Source organism: Mastigoproctus giganteus, chromosome 7, assembly GCF_048544385.1.
Source record: "Mastigoproctus giganteus isolate SK-2022 chromosome 7, ASM4854438v1, whole genome shotgun sequence".
Taxonomy (NCBI): Eukaryota; Metazoa; Arthropoda; class Arachnida; order Uropygi; family Thelyphonidae; genus Mastigoproctus; species Mastigoproctus giganteus.
In genome coordinates this window covers 215,244,387-215,266,827 of record NC_143581.1, presented here as the reverse complement: position 1 = coordinate 215,266,827, position 22,441 = coordinate 215,244,387, and the positions used below count along the sequence as shown (strand labels likewise).

General features: G+C 35.5%; 1 protein-coding gene across 1 annotated transcript in view; it reads right to left on the bottom strand.

The window, feature by feature from the left end:
* Window positions 1-294: 294 nt before the first annotated feature.
* LOC150083670 (uncharacterized) overlaps window positions 295-22,441 on the bottom strand; it is a 79,378-nt gene continuing 57,231 nt past the window's right edge. The window contains exons 3-12 of the mRNA XM_090377431.1: window positions 17,068-17,260; window positions 16,810-16,956; window positions 16,066-16,094; window positions 14,466-14,526; window positions 13,421-13,534; window positions 8,554-8,652; window positions 8,274-8,393; window positions 8,086-8,169; window positions 6,571-6,648; window positions 295-408 (exon numbers count right to left, since the gene is read on the bottom strand). Of these exons, the coding sequence (XP_090233557.1) occupies window positions 6,593-6,648; window positions 8,086-8,169; window positions 8,274-8,393; window positions 8,554-8,652; window positions 13,421-13,534; window positions 14,466-14,526; window positions 16,066-16,094; window positions 16,810-16,956; window positions 17,068-17,248 (891 nt within the window). The 5' untranslated portion in view covers window positions 17,249-17,260 and the 3' untranslated portion in view covers window positions 295-408; window positions 6,571-6,592. The remainder of the gene's footprint in view (window positions 409-6,570; window positions 6,649-8,085; window positions 8,170-8,273; window positions 8,394-8,553; window positions 8,653-13,420; window positions 13,535-14,465; window positions 14,527-16,065; window positions 16,095-16,809; window positions 16,957-17,067; window positions 17,261-22,441) is intronic.

The window sequence follows — 22,441 nt, the reverse complement described above, 5'->3', positions numbered from 1 at the left end:
TGCGAAAGAAGGCAGAAGCCTTTGAAAGCTTCAGTTAGTATTTTAGCGCTTTTAACCTAGTATATTTTATTGCATTTTAAATTCGGCATTTTATTATTATCCTGTATATCACAGTTGTTTTATTTTAAAATTACTATCAGTAATATTTTGTTCGTAAATAATTTATTATAAATATTAAATATTTAAAAAATTTGGGTTTTTTCGTCTTTCGTTTTATTCCATGGTTGGTGGAAAACACTAAAAATCATAGTTTAAAAGAGTTGTTTCCTACGCAGGTCATTTCCATTAAGAGAACCACCGATTGATGTACTGTACATTGAAATTATTACCTTTATTAACAGTATTACGTTTTGGAACTTCTGTCATTCCACTGGTAACATGCACTACTTCTACCAATGATCAGGATGTCTAGGAAATAAAGGGAAAGGAGATAACATCATTAAACAACAATTGATCCCTGAATGGTCAATAAGAGTAAACAAATAATCCCATTCTACCCTATGAAAATTCTCATCTAATTATATATACTGTACATTTCGATTTTAATTCCTTTCTTTTTTATTTTTATAAATTTATGCTCTGTTGCGTTCATAATGCATCTGGTTTCCTCACTTCCCACATTTCTATTTACCGTCATATCTAAATTTTCTTATATACCGGGTGGTTATAAAATAAGTTTCCCTATTCAGGAGACCCTAGTGTCAAAACGATTAGAGATAGCGCTGTGAAAATCGGTGGATATGTCATTTAGGATATGGGGAAGCGATCTGTAGAAGAAAAAAAATTAGTTAAAATTTACGCCACCAGGAGAGAAATTGGCACTGTAAACATGAGATGGAATACTTAACTTGGAATTAAATTTTAATATCAGAACTTAGAAATCTACAGATATTGTTCTATGTGCTTTCCTTCACTTGAGATGACATTCTGAAAACGGAGGATTGCGTTTGACAGTTTCGCGTAGCATCTCATTGAGGACGTTGGCTACATGTTGCTTAATGCTTGCTTTCAAATCGATAAGCGTCTGTATGCCGCTACAGTAAACTCTGTCTTTCAGGTATCTTTCCATAGCCAGAAATCACAGGGATTGGGATCTGCTGATCAGGCTGGCCAGAACTGTGGAAAGTCTCTAGATGCGATCATTTCCGAATGTTGAACGGAACAATTCCTTCACTTGTCGACCAACGTGTGGAGGGGCACCATCTGGCAAGAAAACTACCCATTGCCTTTCTTGCAGGGCGGGAATAATATGATCTCTTAGAAGAGCGCAGTACTGTGCACTAGTTACGGGACCATGAGGTGTAGACTCTTCAAATAAAAATGATCTCATTATAAACCCTGCTGTGAATCCACAACATACTGTAATGTATGGACTTTGTAGTGGTCTTTTATGCACAGCAGATGGACGAGAAGTTCCCCATATTCGGCAGTTTTGCACATTTACAGCCCCATGAAGAGTGAAATGTGCCTCATCAGACCACCAGATCATTCGAGCACATGTATCGTCAAGTTCCATACGAGCCACAAATCATAGAGCAGAAGTCTATTTGTTGTTGCTGATCACAAGACTTTAGTTCTTGCACTACGTGAATCTTGTACGGGAACCAGCGTAAAATTATTCGAAGCACTTTATGTACAGTAGACCAAGGAAGGTTCAAGTCTCTTGACAGCCCTCTGGCACTACTGGTAGTGTTTCCCATTCTGACTATGGTAACCGCACTTCATCTACTATCTCCATTCCGATACGTGGTCGTCCCCTGCCTGAAATTACACCTTACTCCCCGGTCGGTCCCTTCAAATTTCTTTATTAGTTTTTTTAAGCCGCAATGATGTCCAAGATGCAATCTTTAAGTTTCCAATATTCACATAGTGCTGCATTAGCGTTACTATTATTTTGGTAAAACATTTTTACTAAAAGAGCACATTCTTTTTTGTAACAGCCATAATGGTATTGATGGTGGCTTTAGCCTTTCTGCTTTTATCTAATAGGATGTCATTTGCGTAAGCAGCGTGTCTTGAAGTAAATGAGAACTTTTACATATGTGCAGCGCCGTTTCCCCTGGTGGCGGAAATTTAAACTATTTTTTTTTCTTCTACAAACTGCTTCCCCATACCCTAAATGACATACCCACCGATTTTCATAGCGCTAACTCTAACCGTTTTGACACTAGGATCTCCTGAAAAGGAAAACTTATTTTATAACCACCCTGTGCCTATTCTCCAGCCGCTGCAATTTGCAGAACTTAAGCTTCTCTTGGTAATAGGATCCCTTCATTCCCCTCACTAATCTTGTTGCCCTTCTCTGTACACCCTTAAACAAATCTACATCCTTCCTAAAATGAGGCCTCCAGACCTGTACACAGTACTAAAGGCGTGGCCTGACCATTGCCTTATACAGAGGGACAATCACCTCCTTTTCGCTGCTAGCAAAATTCCTGTATATCATTGACAAAACCCCATGACCTGCCCTGGCAGCCTGTCTGCATTGCTCAGAAAACTTCATATCTGACTGCACAATTACTCCCAGGTCTTTTTCATTTTCCACACAGTTGGTTCGTTTCTCTTTGATTACTTCTACCCATATGCAGTACTTTGCATTTATCAATGTTAAACTTCAGTTTCCACTTCTCAGCCCATCTGCCCAAATTTCCTAGATCCTGTTGCAGTAGCACACTGCCATTACTGTCATTAACAACCTGCCAACCTTTGTACCATCTGCAAACTTCGATACCAAATATATACCTTCATGAATATCATTCATGAATGTATATCAGATACAAAACACAGTGGACCCAACACTGAATCCTGTGGGACTCCACTAATAACATTAGTCCACGAAGAGCAGCACCCATTGATTACCACCCTTTGTCTTCTCCCACTCAACCATCCTTTTATCCATTGTAGCAACTTACCCTTAATACCATCTCTGCTCCAATACAGTAGTCTTCCATACGCAACAGTGTCAAAAGCTAAGGATAAATGGGCCTGTTGTACTGGAATCCATAGGATAACAAATAATTAGGCGTATGACCAGTAAAATAAAATATCTTTAATCACAAATAGATAATTGTAGCTTTCGAGGCTGAATGTGCCTCTTTGTCAACTGAGGAAAAAAAAAAAAAAAAAACAGTAAAATAAAAGATATTTTATTTTACTGGTTATACGCCTAATTATTTGTTAGTGTCAAAAGCTTTCCTGAAATGCAAGTATATGATATCAAAATTATTTTTTCATCCAGTTCCTTTGTAACCACATCATAATATCCTATCAAATTTGTCAGACAAGACTTTCCCTTAACAAACCCATGCTGTGTCTGAATTATTACTGCAGTCTTGTCTAGATGATCCTGCAATGCATCTTTAACCAGTGACTCCATTATTTTACCCGGAACAGAAGTTCAACTAACTGGTCTGTAATTACTCGTGTCACCCTTCGATCCCCCTTTGTGAATTGGGGATACATTTGCACATCTCAAATCCATAGGGACCTCCCCTGAGTCCAAGGATGCTGTCATCATTATGGCTAAAGTTTGCTTACTTCCTTTGTCACCCCCTTTAATATAACTGGATAGATCCCACGTACCCCATGTGCCTTTCTTTTGTTTAACTTCAACAATTTCTCCTCCGCTTTGCTCTCAGTTATTACAAAATCATTAAGCACCCTGGTACAATTTGATAACCTTCTGCCATTTTCAAACCTTAATAACTCCTCATGTGTGAATGTAGATGCAAAATACTCATTCAGTTTATTTGCTATCTGAGCAGGGTCATCAGTCTCTATTGGAAACAGCTGGTGATTAAAAGGTTATTTTATTATGATTATTTCCTTTGATAAGTCCCAACAGTGTAAATAGTTATTTCCTATTTTGCAACACATTTGAATAACATAATAAAACTGAGAAAAATTATCATTGAAAAATGCGTGTGTAACATAAAATTTTCATTAAACTTTAAATAAAATGGCACTATTTAATAAACAAGATAGTTAATGAACGCAATGCTTTACTGTTCAGGAACATTCGATAAATAAAATAGCTGCATTTTTTCTGTGATAATAGCGAAAAGTAAACAAGTAATTATCTTATTAATAATTAATTAGTAATTAATTGTTAACAAGACATGACATTCGCAATGTCATGCGCACTTCCTTATTTTACCTGTCTCATTGACAACTCTGCTCGTGGCTTCCCTTTAATTTTTTTAAAATCCAATTATTCTACTCTGCACGATATTATATTTGTATGTGCTGCAAATTTAAATTTACATTGCATTAACATTTTTTAGCCCTCTTGCAATTATTAAGTTTGTGTATTGCCAGAGGGCTAAAAAATATATTTTTTAATTTAAAATGCAGCTACAAAAAATCTTATTATATTTTGTAGCTGAATTATTATTATTATTATTATTATTATTATTAAGAAAGAGAAGAATGATGATATCCAGCTCAGTTTTAAGGTGCATACACGTTTTCTCTTTTGTAGCCGAAATAAATAAATAAATAATAATAACAACAACAACAACAACAACAACAATAATAATAAAGCGCTGTGCTCTACACGATACTTGTCATAATCTGACCATAAATCTTTTAATCCTTCTTCATTCGTGCTTTATCATAGGATATCAGTTTATTTAATAGATATCATATTTACCCATTAGAATGCCCTATGGTTCGCATTGATAACAGTAATATTAAGACACGCCCTTACCGATAAAATACATAAGTAGAAAAATAAATGCTCTTCAAGATCTTTGATACGTTTTAACCGTTAGTCATCTTTATCACATGTTCCATAAATAGCCAATAAGATTTTTAACTGATTGGCTATTTATGGTATATGTAATGAAGATAGGAAACTTTGGCGCAACTTTTATCTTAAAAGTTTTGTAAATATTAAATTTAGTTTTGTTTTTGAGGTCGGGTGTTTGACCTAATTTCGTTTGATAGGAAGTGTAGGAAGAAACTGTAGGAAGATTAAAACTCAATAAATAAATAAAACGAAACATATAACACAAATTCGAAAGCTTTTCAACATTACATAAAATGCATTCTATGCAGGACCAGCTTTAGCGGGCTTTTGTAATGGAAGCACGGTTATTTTGATGTTAAAAGTTTTAGAGCAGAATACAAAATATACAAGAAGGTTTCTGGTGAAACAATTTACGTTGACATAATTATACTTAATCCTATATTTAAAATAATTCTTTTTAATGATACTAAACTCAGTATTCATATGCAATTCTGGTTTTGATAAATAATAATAATAATAATAAATGCTGGATAACCACCGAGAATCAAAAAAACCTCTGGAAAGGTTAAAGAACTCCAGAAATAGGGGAGGGGGAGAATCAAAGATCCTAGAGTTAAAAATTTTGTATCCAAACATTGCTTTTTGCCATTTATTGGCAATGAAGTGGCACAATCTGACAGTTGTTTCGATTCTGCTACCATCTCATCAGAAATGAACAACCATCAAATCAGTGCAGACCTGCCAAAATAGGATTGAAAATTTTTTTGGTGTCATTATGATTAATATAGCCATAAATTTCCTAGGCAAATCACCATCGAAAGGGAAGCATTTTCACTTCCCTGGATTTGAGATAACTTTAAATGTTTGTCCTCTTAGACCTTTGCGTCCTACCTATCGACATAGAAAATGGACACAAAAAACATCCTTCAACCGCCTTAGAAGTGACTCAAGTGAGAGGGGTGCACCATCTTGTTAGAAGAGCACATTGTTGTCGGGATCATCCTGAGTAATTTGCGGGACTTCATACATGGAACCGGCGATTGTTCTTTCTGTGAAGAACCGGCGGAAACCATTCTGCAACTTGCAGTACAAAGGCACGTTAACTTTGGAACTGTCTCGGACGTGTTTCAACGATGTGTTTTTCACGACCCCACACTTTTGCGCTGTGAGAGTTTACCCTGCCTGTGTACTCGCCACTAAAAACAAAGCGTTTATCTCTTCAACTTCTACCAACTTAGTAAACATATCCATACAAAATGTCTATCTGATCTAGTCGTCGGGCGTAATAGAATATACCTCTGCAACTTGTATGGTTTAAGATGCAACTTCTTAAGCAACACTCTCAACGCTGGTTTTTGTGGTACCTCAAATCTGTGCTTGCCCGATGAAACTCCTCCTTTCCTCAACGATTTCTTTTCTTACCAAAGGGCTGCCTGTCTGCTGTGGCACAGAGAATATCCGTAGCTATACCAATCATAGATCGAATGTCTGTTAGATGGAACTTCACCAAACCTTGTTCGAAATTTCCGCTTAACATGCGTCGTAGATTTCTTTCATCCAAAAAAATGCTTTGTGCTCTTCCTGCACCAGTGTATGTAACCATTTCTGTTTACATTACAGCAGTGCTGAGATGGCTGCTTCAGTAATCAATAACAAACGCTCCGACTTTATATATTTTTACCACTGTCAGCACACGTTGACTGTGGTGAATCCATTCACAAACCTCTTTTAAGTTGTAAAACTACTTTTGTCTTACTCTGTATAACAATAGATACAAGTTTAAAATTACTTTACATGTGAAATGCTGCAAAAATCCTTACCATTATTGTACCTGATGGAGCCTTACAGAATAGACCAACTCGTTCGTTCGTTGTAAAATGGGACTTCCTGGTCTGATTCTATATATATATAAAAAAATAAAATAAATAAAAATAAAGAATAAGAAAAAAAAAACAGTTGCTGATATTTTAAATACAGACGAAGAGAACATCACTGAATACAAATTATTGATATTATATGAAAAGTACGTAAATAGTAAGGATTTAACTGCTCTCCAAACGAGTGAAAAGTGGTGAAACCACTATAATGTCACGGAGGACGACTGTCATCTATAAAGTTATTCATACTGTTGCATTTCTAGAAAGATCTTATCACGTAAAAATAGTGTCAATTTTAAAGGCGAACACCCTCGCTATCGTCAGAACGTTGATGTGTCAGGATGCCAGTTAGGGACGGTTCTTAGCACTACCACTAAACGAAAAGTATCATCTTGCATGCATTCAAACTTGCGCCGGCCCTCTGTAAAATTACATGATAGTGCTGACCAGTGTAGATTTGTTTAGAAATTTCGCTGATATCTTAAGACCACGAGGAATCAGTATATCATGTCTGTACGCTGCGTGTAGTCCGCACTCGGTTTCCCTGTTATTATTAGCTATATGGTGCAATGAAACCTGAGGCTTATGCTGCACCAGCCAAAAAAAAAAAAAAAAAAAATTCCCAAGTTACCCTGAGTTTTCCGGGAAGAAAAAAAAAACATGCAATCCTAGTCCGAGATACACCAATTCGACCACGGTGTGGACAATTCCATATCAGCTGCCAATGGGAATCAAATCGTGGACATTTCCACACTGCATCTGGATGCATTTAGAGCATGTCCTATTACACAACCTCCCAAGAAAGGCAGGAATCCCAGTTTTTAGAATGTGGCGTATATTCATAGTTTATTAAGCTTCTCGGTCGAATAAACAAGTATATCCTATAAAATTTTAAAAATTCTAACTTTCAGGATTTAATATCTTATCATAAGGGTAGCAGTAATCCTAGAATAACATACTAACTGTGCCGTACCACACTCAAGGTAGTAAAAAGTAGAGAATGCGGTGAATAGTTGAGTAAGGATTGTTGCAGGATAGATGTGTGGAAATTTCTTTTCTGCCAGTGGGTAGCTGATGGTTGGAAAAAAATTTCCATCTGGTGTTGTAGAATTGGGTAGTTTGAATAAATTCATTTTAACTTCTTTTTTTTTTTACGGGAAACTCATTAAGGAATGACAGCGATTTAAGTTGAAAGCTTCAGAGAATATTCCAAAGCCATAATGTTTTCCACTTCCATTGATAGAAGTTAATATTCTATCCCAATTCTACTTCTACCATCCATTTTAGCCATAATCTTTCACGTGTAGTGCACTGCCTTTCATCTAAAGAGACAACTGTTAAAAGTGATAACGTTTTCTAAATGAAAACACACCACCATTTTGTACTATCATTATCCCTCTGATGGTGAGTTTTGTGGTTAATATAATGTTGCATAATACTATTAAATAAATATCTTACCGATGGAACTTTTCTGAAATTGTTGTAGTTGCGGAAACAATCGCGGAGAAGCGAAAAAACTGTTGTCAAAACATGTTAACAGATCTGAAAATGAAAAAGAATCAATGAGAAAATAGAAAACATTCCGTATAATGAAATGTCTGTTACAATGAGGGAAACAAAAGAATGCTGTCATCAAAAGAGCTCACCATTATTCGGTTCGGCAGTATCCATGATAGACAATGCTTCTAGCGTTGGCGACAAAGTTTCGGGGTCAGTGTTAAGACAGTATGGATCTTCAAATGCTTTTAGAAGCGACAAGTCCTTATCTGTAAAAATTAACATGGATTGGTCCATTACATGAATTGCACATTCCATTCTATTGACCAATATAACTTTTCACTTGGCCCTTTTAGTTCAAGTTAAATGTATTTACTCGAACTAAAAGGTTCTTAGTAAACTATATTTACTCAAGTTAGATTTATTTACCTTTCCACTCTTGAAGATCATCCACTGTGGATTCCGGTGGAGTTGGTGAGTAGGGTGTCAAAATGGAAAAACAGTCTCCGAATGAGGGCAAATCACCACCTGGATTTTTAAAAACAATACAAAATGACCATAGAATTTAAAGAACATTTAACAAAGGCAAAAAAGCATTTCACATAGAAACTAGATTAAAATAACATCAAAAATGAAAGGGAAAAATAAAACTGTATTGATTTATAGAATTTAATCACAAAATTATGTTCTTAGTACATCAATTTATTACTGTTATGGTAGTTTTCTTAAAGTCACATTCTTTGAAAAAACTCTTATCGTATTCAACAGATTTATTATATTTTAATTTTTCTTTTAGGAGAAGCGCATTAGATATTAAAGAAAAAGAAAATTCAACCTAATCAACATCGAGAAGTAATAATTTCACTAATCTGAGAACTACATTACTGTTAGTTAACAATAATTAATTAGTATTTTGTGTTCATATATATAACTTTTTACACAGTGATTGAAACTCCATTTAACTGTCCCACGAAACATTTCATACGCCAAATAAAACTGCGTATTTAATTTCTGTGTGGAATATTTCACAACAGCTATTACAGCAACAGTAAACTGGTAACTCTGTAAAACTTTTAAAATCAAGTTTTCATGCTTCCATAAACAGTACTGCGTGATTGACAGGAGACTGCCTTTTGTGTGCATAGATAAACATAAAACGAAAGCAGAACGATTGTTAACTGACAAAGGATTTTCTGAGAAGCAAACCATCTGTCGCATTTTGTATTCTACAAGATATTTATGAGATAAAACATGTATATCTGTTCCATTCTTGAATTGTCGCAATATATTAATACCAATTAAGTTCAAACGTTTCCACATTTATCCAGGGAAGGGTCAAGATTTACTACTTTGCAACTATTAAAAACTAAATCTAAACTGGATTTCCTCAATTCATAACTCATATCAACATAACGTACAACGCGTGCTTTTTGAGAACAGAGAAAAAATAGGCAGAGTAAACAAATGAAATAGGCAGATTAAACAAATACTTATGGGAGACCGCCTCACTGAGCGCTGTCGCTCGTATTTTTTTTGAATACATTATTGAAAATGGGCTCACATCTGGTTAGTATGGGCTTAGCACACCCAGGGTCTGAGCTGTATATCATCATTTTTCTCTTTCTTGGTGATTCCTTTCCACCTCTGTCTCTCTCAGGGTAACTCGGGAATTTTTTTTGGCCGGTGCAGCATAAGCCTCAGGCTTCCTTGCACCATGTGGCCAATAATAATAATAATATATGAAAGTTGTGGGGACAGTGGAAGCTGTTAAACTCATTTATGGGTTAAATCTGCTCATACATATGACCAGATCGCGAGGATAACGCACCAGAAGCTAGTGCAAAAATACCAGTTAGTCAAGGAAAGTGTACCATATTACAAGTACGAACCCCAGGTTGTACTAAAGATATCCCTACCTGCAAACTATACTTGGTCGCGTCATAATAACAGGCAAGACGATCCCGCGTAACTAACCAGACATAACCCTTATCGACAAGAAGGAAATGGCTACCTACCTGATCGACATAGCGGTGCCCAAAACCAGCCATCTCCAGAAAACTACGAGAAAAAGATAAGAAAGTACACAGACCTAAGGCTGGAAGCCAAGGAAATTCTGCCATATGGAACAAGTAATGACCATCCCAATCACTGACTAAACCACCAGAATGGGTGCCAGAGAACCTAGCAGCAATAGGCCTCGCAGAGAACAATTACATAGAATTCGAGAAAGCCGCGATCCTGTACACCTGTAGGAAAATCAGAGAGTTCCTCGACCAATAATGGTAACGGTAACCGAATATAACCACCCCACGCATCCGGAACCAGTACCGTGGTGGGGGGAACCCATTAGGAGAAGAAAGGAAGAAATAATAATAAAAAAAAAAACACTGCTCTTCGTGGACTAATATTATTAGTGGAGTCCCTAAGGGTTCGGTGTTGGGCCCATTGTTGTTTTGTATATTTTTGTCAATGATATTGATGAAGATATATCAGGCTTAATGTCCAAGTTTGCAGATGATACAAAGGTCGGCAGGTTTATTAATGACAGTAATGGCATTAACAAACATTAGCATACTATCCCTCCGAAATTTTTCGGGGAGATAGTATGCTATTGCAACAGGATCTAGAAAGTTGGGCAGAGAAGTGATAACTGAAATTTAACATTGACAAATACCAAGTGCTGCATATAGGTAGCAGTAACCGCAGAGAAATGTACCAACTGCGTGGTACTACACTCAGGGTGGTAGAAAATGAAAAAGACTCGGGAGTTACTGTGCAGTCGGATATGAAGTTTTCTGAGCAGTGCAGACAAGTTGCCAGGGCAGGCATAGGGTGTTGTCAATGATATACAGGATTTTTGCTAGTAGTGAAAAGGAAGTAATTATCCCTTTGTATAAGGCAGTGGTTTTCAACCTTTTTTTAATAACGGCACCCCTAAGTAATTTATTTTATTTTGTGGCACCCCCTACTCAATTTTCTGCCTGTTAGATCCGATTCACTCTCTGTATATATATAAGGCAATGGTCAGGCCACGCTTAGAGTACTGGGTACAAGTCTGGAGGCCTCATTTTAGTATCTATAACGAGTACAGAGAAGAGCAACAAGATTGGTGAGGGAACGAAGGGGTTTTCTTACATAGAACGGCTTAATTTCTGCAAATTGCAGTGTCTGGAAACTAGGCACCTGCGAGGTAAGCTGCTTGAGGTATATAAGGCCTTGAATGGTTTTAGCAGGCTCAATACTGATGGGTTCTTCCTCTTGCTCAGGTTACGAAAATGAGGGGGCATAAATTCAAATTGAGGAAAGACAGTTATAGAATAGATGTGCGGAAATTTGCCTTTAGCCAGCGGGTAGTTGATTGCTGGAACAAATTTCCATCCGTCGTTGTGGAAGTTGATAGCTTAAATAAATTCAAGGAAGAACTGTACAAATTTTAGAGCAAATGGATGGTGAAATAGGAAGGGAAATGGGTTTTTTTTTCATATTTTTTGGCTGATGCTGTATAAACTTGCATATATACCATCAGCCAAAAACGCTAATGTTAAGAATTTTTTGGTCAAAACAAACCCCTTACTAGGCATCGGGGCTAGTAAGGATAACAGTTACAAAAAATTGTTGTGTTATATACAGAGATATTTACAGATCTATACAGAATTATATGCATTCTCGTAGTTATATACAAAGTTAATAGAGTATTAAGGTATTATTTTGATTAGATTACAAATATAATCAAAATAAATCTATTTTGATTAGATTTGTAATTTGGTTTGTTATTTTGATTTCGATGGATTTGTAATTTGTAATAACAAATCTATGAAAACTGAGATTAGATTACAAATCTATGCAAATGAGAATAAATCCTGATACAGTATATTGTGTTGATTAAAAAATACAAGGACCAACACTATCTAATTGGACCAGTGCGTTATGTCGCATATAAGTTAGATAGTTGGTCTCTGTATTTTTAACCAACAGACACAGCATATCAGGATCTTTTCTGTTGTTATAGATAGCCATAATTTCATTGGAAAATATAATTTTGGTCTATCAAGCCTATTGAGTTTGCAGCACAGTGGGATGAGTACTTGCTTATCCAGATCTCTCATGCTCCTAGAACATTTCTTAATATGTTTAATATTGGGTGCGTTCAGTCAGCTGATTAATTGCAAGAACACCTTTAAATTTTGGGTCGTACTGAGATTCTTCTAAGATGGTAAGCATAAAGGCTTTGAAATGGTAATGTAAACCAGCCACCGTGTCGAGAGAATGAAGAATCCAATACTTCAGCCTAAGATATTTGTCTGTATACGTGTGAGGTGCAGCAGACTCAATTATAGAGGAAAATTAATATGACTTTCTGTATAATTTTTAACTTTCCTATTTGTTCTTGTCATTTGTGCCGTATTGGTGGGATTTACTGTGGCCCTTTTGCTTTCAGATATATTTTCATTTCAAGGATTTGTTCATTGGCCAGTGAATTAATTTTGTGGGTATGCTCATGAAGGTTAGACGTTATAAAAATTATGTCACAGACAGACAGATAGAGAGAGAGAGAGAACTGTATTTAAGTAGCATACTTCGTTGCCCTCGTGTGAAGTACAGTTGGTAGAATCGCCGGACTTCTCACACCTGTGAAAAAGACGTGAGAAATTTTATGGTCCTTTTTCACAATGTGACTGAGTTAGTCGGTCTCAAGCGAAGGTCGCATGGTCTATTCTTCCCGAAAATCCCCTCAGGCACCTGCGAGGTGATCTGACTGAGGTGTGTAAATCCTTGAATGGTTTGAGCATGCTCAATGCTGATGGGATTCTTGCTCTTGCTCAGAATAATCGCCCGAGAAAGCATAAATTCAAATTGAGGAAAGACCGTTGTAGGATAGATGTGCGGAAATTTGCCTTTAGCCAGTGTGTGGTTGATTGCTGGAACAAACTTCCATCTGCCGTTGTAGAAGTTGATAACTTTAATAGATTCAAGGTAGAACTAGACAAACATTTGGAACAAGTGGATGGGTAAAATTACAAGATTTGTTTTTTTGGCTAATGCTATATAAGCTTGCTTTCTTGCATCATGTACTTTTACTAATGCTAATGTTAAAGCAGCGCACTTCCCTTTTGCATTACCTTTCTTGGAATCAGGCTAAACAGTACGACATTGGAAATACACACCAGCTTGGAAAGAGCTTTAGCACGATATGATAATGATATATTAATGAAAATAAAATAATTTATCGGTCTACTTCTTTTGAAACAACAAAAAGGCAAAAAAAAATCTGAAATTATATTATGCCTTTACTTACAATTCCAATTCCTTATATTCTGTAATGAGTCTGCATCTTGACAGGGTGGAATATATTCAGGGCTGGTATTAGCCAACTGTCTCACTGGTTCTGGAATAAGTGTTTCCTCGTGGCCTGTAATCAAAATTTCCTTAATTATCTTCATGAAAATGTCGTATTAAATCTCTTCATCAGATGAACAGTTTTAATATCCCAATTCATTCAATAAATTTATTAAATTGATTAATACATATTTCTGCTAGATATCTGTAAGAAACTTAGTTGTAGAAACTGTAAGAAACTTGGAAGTAAATATTTTATTTGCATTTAACGATTTATTTTTCTAATAATTTTTGATTATTTCTACTTATCATAGAAAACATGCCTCTAATTCGTACACCGATATAGGAAATTAAATCCAAATATATATATTTTTATATATACAGTACTACATTAAAAACTATTAAATTCAGTTAGAAATATTACTGCGATCAGTGTGTGCGTAATACGTACTAAGTTAAACATTTTCTGATACTGATTTTTCTTTTTTTTTTCTTTTTTTTTTGTATGCTACAAATTTTGGTTGGTGTACTACGCATTTATTTATTTTTTTTATTTCTTAAAAAAAATGGTGCCCTCTGTTCTTTAAATCTTGCACTAATATCACGTGATAGTATATTTTTTACATATCTGGTACAGCGCAGACGATACAGTATTGTTTTCATGTTGTGTGATTAGTTGCCGTTGTGCTTCTTCTACTTTGTGAAGTTGTATATTCGGGAGAATTATTTATGTATATTATTTGCAATCAGGATTATTAAAATATATATATGTATATATAAATAAGAAACGCAAAGTGAATTTTTATATTGTGATTGGTGACTTTCATTAATGGCAACCAAGGCAAGCGATTAATCGACATTACCGCAAAGGCTTTCATAAGGTGTATTGAGGTAATCTGCCTAATTTTATAAAATGTTGATATTGAATAAGTTGATGGTTCCTAAATATCAGTATAGAAATATCATATAAAAAATCTCTGAAAATTTTTAAAAATAGAACTTACAATCCATTAAAGAAGTTAAAAATTCTTCTGCTTTTTTTTCTTTGGAACTTACTGCCGGACACTAGATAAATAAACCATGGAATCAGTTATATTTTACTGTAATGCTTTATATATATATATTAAATGAGTAATATGATAGTTGATAATTATTAATATACTGAATTTATGGGCTAGTGCCATTACAGTGACAATAGATACACTATGTCCATAATGTAATATATATACCGTATTATTAGTTTATCGGGAAGATTATCGTAAGAGATATACCCAGATAAATCTATGGAGAACGCGTAAGTGAAGTATGTTACATATACACAAAGGATCATATACAAAAACTTATCACTGTATACCTACAATTTGGGTGACTTCTCGGGTCCACCACCCAAACGAAAAGGAAAAAAAAAAAAAAAAAAAACGATAAGGGGTTCTGTTTCTGTAATGATCAATATGCACTAAGGCAAAACCAATTATGAGGTTATATAATAAATAATAGAATTTAGGATAATATAAAATATAATAGAAATTTTCAGGTTATGTAACAAATAATAGAATTTTGAATTTCGAAATTATATAATACATAGTACACATTGATTATCGTTAACCCGACAGAAAATGAAGGATATAAAGCTAAAATTTTTGTATATTATCCTTTGTGTATATGTATTCACTTATGCGTTCTCCATAGATTTATCTGGGTATATCTACAAGTTACTTGTAATATCTAATGAAATCTAGAGAGGTACACTAGATATTAATTGAATAATTGCATATTCATAAATATTCAATTAATATCTGGATAATATCCTATCCCGCCGTTTTTCTCACTTTGAAATTTAACCTTGACATTTAGAATTAATAAAAGGCGATACGAATTTGATGTTTTGCTTTCCAATAGTTTTAATAAAAAAAAAATTGCACTGAATTTGGAAAATGGTAAATATTAAACTTAATGTTCATTTTGAAAAGTTGGGTTCAAAATTTTAAAAAAAATTAAAAACCAAAATTATTATACCGACTTTTCTTATGAACAGTCTATATCGTATTAGAATACGAAAATTACATAAAAAAATTTAAATCATAATTAATATAATACTGGGTAATAGAAAATTAATTTTATAACTTTCGTGGCTTATAAATTCACTAGTGAAATAAAATTTGCTAGTGAAAGACACAAAACAACAAATATTACTGCAGTTGAGTCGCATATTTTACGACTTAATTTTTTTTTAAATTATCTTATTTAAGTTTATTTAGTTAAATAAAATTAAGAAAGTTTGAAATAAGCGCCTACACAGCCGTTTCGGCGCTTATTTCCGCTTTTGAAAAAAAAGCGCCGAAACGGCTGTATGGGTAATATAAACACATTTAAAATAAATAGCATACTTTTCTTTAGGGAGCAAGATTTAAAAAATAAATTATTATTTTTTAATTATTTTTAATGATATCTAGGAAATTTTTAAGCAGTTATAGAAATAAATGAAATTTAGCTCCAAGACTGTTGAATTGCTAAAACATTTTGAAATTTGTGTACGTCTATATGTTATATATTAAAAAAAAAAGAAAAAGTGAAATCGTAATACACTTCTGAAGTAGAACTTACTTTTTCATTCTTTTTTCCAGTTGTGGTTTCTATAACATAAGAGGAAAAGAAGTTAGAAATTTGAAATCAACCTTATGTCATTGTAAAATTAAAAATATAAGTACAAATTGCCAATTGAATCAACTTTTAAGAGTTTGTCCTTCTTTTGATGGAAAGATTTTTTTTATTTTTATTTTAAGAATAGTTTAAACGAATCAATAATATGGCAATAGCCTAGTTTCCATATAAGACCTACTATAATTTTTTTTCATTGAATATTTTAAACATAAAAAAATATGGAGATTTCCAATCAGACCTGCAAAAATAGCCTATTGCCCAAACTTGTTCAGTATAACGGTCACTCAGTATTGCCATCTGCTAATACTTACTCAAAGGGACATAAATTTAAATTGAAAAATAACGTTTGTAGGATAGATATGTAGAAATTTGCTTTTAGCTAGAGTCATTGATTGTAGGAATAAACTACTACCTGATGTGGTGGAAAACTGAGTAGTTTGGAGAAATTTAAAAGATTGAACAAATTATTAGAAGGGATGGCAAATGATATGCGTTGTCTTTTTTTTCTTTTTTTTTTTTTTTTAGCCGATACCGTGCAACATTTTGCCACTATTAATACTAATACTCCGAAACGTTTTAAAAAGCTACCGCTATTCCTAACCCTACTCCAACACACGGACGCACCCACGTACACACGAAATGAACATTAAAATATTACAAAACAAAAAAATCAAATTACAGACTTACTTTCTTTTTTTGCCATATCCAATTTCCACACCCTGTAAGTTTTGGTTCGCCTTTTTTTTACCTCTGATAGTTCACGGCGACTATTAAGTGCGCATCTGTATGTCGCTTTGAGCTTCTTATAGTCCTTTTCCCTGCTTTCTAGTTTACCTGCGAAAAAAACGATAGTTTTAGATATTATGAACATGGTTTTTTTTTTTTTTTTTTTTTAAACCAGAATTATCAATTTCGCTTCTACAGTTACAATAAAATTATATTTACCCTTGTGCTGGGCCCACATTTTGAATAGAATTGTATCTTGTTCTTGCCAGCGACCGCTAGCCGCATGGGGCCAAGGAACCCTAAATAGACCTTCCTTCTTGTCAATCCAGGACAGACCAGGAATATCCTTTTCATCCAGGTGTTTCAGATGCCATTGTATGATGGTTAATTTCTTCCTCATCTTAATGTTTTCCTAGAAAATAATAAAAAACAAAAAAATTTAAAAAAAAATAAACACAAAAGATAGGAGTTGAAGGGAAAACTTCTGCACGCGATGTAAGAAGTGTAAAAAACAAAAGACTAAACTGAATCAATTTAGAAATAATTTGAAGGCCGTAACGTACGGTAATCCTTCCCCGTGAAGAATACAGATATATGTGCTATTTATGGCATGGATACACTCATGAGCCAAAACATTATGACCACCCCTCTGTCCATGGACGCATCCCACATAGCCTACTAGTTACCAAATCAAGATTGATTTCTTGATTCACGGAATCAATATGAGCCCAATAGTTTGGAATTCCTTGAAAGACTCGTGGCCCAAGGAATATTAAGGCAATACAATTTCGATGTTTACAATTTACGATTGAGAAAGGATGCATGCTCTTTTCCAGATCTGCTAAAGAAAATAAAAAAAATACTAACGCATGAAGTACTTTTTTTTTTTTTATAAAGGGAAAAAAATTAATTTCAGTTTAACGAAGTCACTAATAGGTAAAGGAAAACTTTCACTGGCACGATATTTCGGCTTACATTATAAACTTCGAATTAAGTAATGGAGAGTGAAATCTAAAACCTGAGCTAGACAGTTTTGATATCCAAAGCTTGACAGTGAAAGTTTATTTTTACCTATTGGTGACTGAAATGAATTTTTTCCCTTTATAAAAGGAAAAAAAAAAAAAAACTTCGTGTATTAACATTTTATTTTCTTTAGGTAGATCTGGAAAACAGCATCCTTTTTTTAATTGTAAATTGTAAACGTCGAAATGTCTTAATATTCCATAATCCAGACAAATCTTTCAAGTAATGCCTACTATTGCCGCCATCTTGATTTCGTGTCGCTGCCTGTAGTTGAGTAGGCTATAACAGCGCCTAGGCGTGACATCAGCGACTGGCGAAGAATATAGTCATGGCATGTGTAGTGCCAGTCAGTTCGTCAGTACGAAGCCCGTGCAATGGGGAGAGCTTAAGAGAATTTGAACGGGGAATAAGTTGCGGTGCTAAGAAGGCGGGGGCAAAATTTTATCAGCAACTGCAAGCATTGTCGGCTGTTCGAGAGCCGCTGTAGTGGAGGTGTGTGGGAATGATCCAAAGAGGGTCACACAATCTCCCAACGTGCTGGGACGGGCAGACCACCACTTGTTGACAGTCGAGGTGAGCTGCGGTTGGCATGTACTGTCCGGGCAACAGGCGACTCACAACCAGGGCCCACAGAGAAACGTTTCGGACACACTATCCAGCTGATGTTGGATAGTGTCATCAGAAAATAGTCACCTGATCTAATGAATCAAGGTTCCAGCTCCATCATGCTAATGGACGGGCGCAAATTTGACGGCAAGCAGGTGAACAGCTGCAACCAGACTATTTGTACCATTGGTACGAAAACAACGCGGCGGCCGTAGTATCATGGTTTGTGGATGTTTTCATGAGCATTACTGGTTCATCGTCTCATTCCCATTCAACATCATGAACATGCCTTCACCTCCATATCCTAACTCGGCATTGTTTTGGACCAAGTTTTGCCTTATATGGTGACTGTGTATCTAGATGGCACTGGACTCTTACATAAGGACAACGCCCAGTGTCACAAGGCCCACTTTGTACAGGAATGGTTTGAGGATAATGTCTAAGCATTTTGTTTGCTCCTGTGGCTGCCAAATTCTCCCGGTATCAATCCCATCGAACGTATGTGTAGCTGAAACACTGGATATTGTTTGTTGTTATGCCCAGGTTGGAGGAATAAATAGGCAAATAGCGGATGTGCAGAAATGAATATTTCTCGGTTCGTGCAAGTCCTTATTTTTACTCTCCCTTTATTTTGCACTGTTTCCACTAATTTTACTGAAAAAAATTAACGCATTTACCTTTAAGAAACAAAACTGTCGCTTGAATATAATAAAATCGCCATTCCATTGATATAAAGCGTTATGTATGAAGTAAAGAAGAGTAAATTCCATCCATGTAGAATATTAATATTATTAATATTAATTGTAGAATATTAACTACACTGATATGATGCCCAAAAACTGCACTATGAAAAAAAAGGGGGGGTATTCGCCATTACATAAAACCATGTAAGTAGCAAATTTCTATCGCTAAAGGAATGTGGCTTAATTAAGGTAGATACGTAGATTTTCACATTTCGACAGAAAACAAAATAGTTTTGTCATTAAATATTCATCCGAATCAGATAGAAATTAAAAATGAAGAGGGACATTATGATGAATATACACCAACAAGTTTATATTCATCATAACGCTGAGTAAGCATTTAAAGCCGTTAAGAACAGTCTTTCCCAACCAAATGTGTTTGAAGAAAACAGAATTCTGTTTTCTTCAAACACATTTTGCGGCGGAAAAGACTGATACCTTTAGAGCAAAAAACACTGGCAATTATTTTAAATCTGTGTATGCATGTCACTACACAAAGTGTAAATAGTAAGTGCAAATTGCTGTAATTTTTCTTCATTTATTTTTTTCTTGCTGTGTGAAACATATGTGTATGCAAGTTTCAGGTTTTCAGGGCATCCCTTGAACGTTGGCGCCCGGGTGCAGTGCACCCATTCACCCTCGGGATGCCCCCCCCCCCCGATAATATGTATCCTTCGCTTCGGGGTTTTTTTTTACCTGTTCGAATAGTAGCTATCAAATTCCAAGAATTCTTTTTAAAAATGTTTTACAGTCAATTATTTATTAAGAGATGCATGCTGATTTACTCAGCAGTCTCAGTCAGATCATCACGCAGCTCTGTAACTTGTAGAAATTAAGTCTCTCTCTCCCAGTAGAAAATTCCTATGTCTTTGCGCTCTCCAATCGCAAGAGGACGACGACGTCTCCTTAACAATAATTGTAGAGCAAGTAAAATTTTATTTGCTTGGAGACATTTTCTATCTATGCGCACATATTGGAGAATCTGTATTTCAGTTATGTCTATTTATCTATCTGTTCTCTTACCTGAGGACGATGGACGTTCTTATCAACGCATAAAGCATGAATCTTGCGTAAAGCTCGACAAACACTGTAATACCCTATGCAGTTGCCAAACAGCGTGGTAACATTTCGTACTTATCATGTTCTGTGACCTTTGTCTCTATCCTGAGAGATTCCACCACTTATGCTTGCTTTGTTATCAGCCACTCCCACAGATTCGTAACATTGGGGGTGGAGATTATAACCAATCCGAACAGTAATCACGATAAATGTTATGGAAATAAGCGCCAGAATAACAAAATCATTTAAAATTAAAACAGAATGGACGCTGGAACGCCACTGCTTCATTATATGCATCGGCATGTATTACTTTGACAACTTTCCGTTTCGTACAATTTCTGTTGCGAGTCCTCATTTTCAGTAGACCACAGTCGTCTTAAAATCTAAGCTCAAAATGGAATGTAAAATTTTTTCGTTGCTGTTCACACAGGCTGAAAAACTGCTGAATCATGAATGAAAAGACTCTAATAAGCATTTTTAGTGAGAGCTACTGAATCTGGTTTCGATGCGGGAGGGAAATAGAATTTTCTGTAAGGAATTGCCTTCTAAGGTTTAATTGCTGATGGCCCTGCTCAGGTTTCTGACAAACTGAGTAGGTGATTTGCATTTACATCCACACAGGAGGCATTTTTTTAGGGAATGGGATGGAAGTTTATCAAACTGTAACCGGGAGCTAAATGATTTTGTGACAACTGAGAAGAAAGTAGAAGAAAAATTTTTAAAGCTAAACATAAAAAAGGCACCTGAGATGGATGGGATCTATTCAGTTATATTAAGGGAGGCAGCAAAGGAGGTAAGCAAACCCTTAGCTATAATTATGAGAACATCTCTGGACTCAGGGGAAGGTCCTGTTAGACTGCACATGTGCGAATGTATCCCTAATTCAAAAGGGAAATCAAACGGTGACATAAGTAATTACAGACTGCATAGCCTAACTTCTGTTCCAGGGAAAATAATGGAGTCACTGGTTAAAGAAGTAACGCAGTACCATTTAGACGCAAATGCAGTTATACTGCAATCACAGCGTGAATTTTTTCAGGGGCGATCTTGTCTGACCAATTTGATTGGATACTACGATGCAGTAATAAAGGAACTAAATGTAAAAAATAATTTTCATATCATATGAAAATTATGTACTTCGATCTCGGAATTTTTTTACTGTTATGTGCAACAGTATAAAAAACTTATACTGTTGCACATAAAAGACTGCTGTACAAATTGGGGCAGTGTGGCATTAAGGGCAAGTTACTGCAATAGATAAAGAAATGATTGAGTGGGAGAAGACAGAGAGTGATTACTAATGGACACTGATCTTCTTGGACTTCTAATGTTATTGGCGGAGTCCCCCAGGGTTCAGTGCTGCGATAATAGTTGTTTTCTACAGTATATTTGTTGATGATATAAGTAGTAGTAGTAACGGAGGCATGTGATGCAAGAAAGCAAGCGCATGAGCTTCTGGAGCATCCGCCAAAAAAAAAAAAAAAAAAAAACCAACAATTTCATACATCCATTCCTTCTAAAACTTTGTCCAGTCCCTCGAATTTATTTAAACTATCAACTTCACAATAATAGATGGAAGTTTGTTCCAGCAATTAACCACCTGCTGGCTAAAACCAAATTTCCGCACATCTATTCTATAACTGTCTTTCCTCAGTTTGAATTTATGCCCCCTCAGCTTCGTAATCCGACCATGCGGAAGAATCCCATCAGAATTCAGCGTACTCAACCCATTCGAGGTAGTATACACCTCAATCAGATAACCTCGCAGGTGCTTAGTTTCCAGCCGCTGCAATTTGCAGAACTTAAGCCTTTCTTGGTAAGAGAATCCCTTCGTTCACCTCACCAATCTTGTTGTCCCTCTCTGTACACGCTCAAGCAACTCTACATCCTTCCTAAAATCAGGCCTCCAGACCTGTACGTGCAGTACCCAAGACGTGGCCTGACCATTGCCTTATACAAAGGGATAATTACCTCATTTTCCCTACTAGCAAAATTCCTGTATATCATTGACAATACCCCATGATCTGCTCTGGCAGCCTTTCTGCATTTCTCAGAAAACTTCATATCTGATTGCACAATTATTCCTAGATCTTTTTAGATCTTTTTTCATTTTCTACCACCTAAGTGTAGTACCACATAGTTGGTACATTACTCTGGGGTTA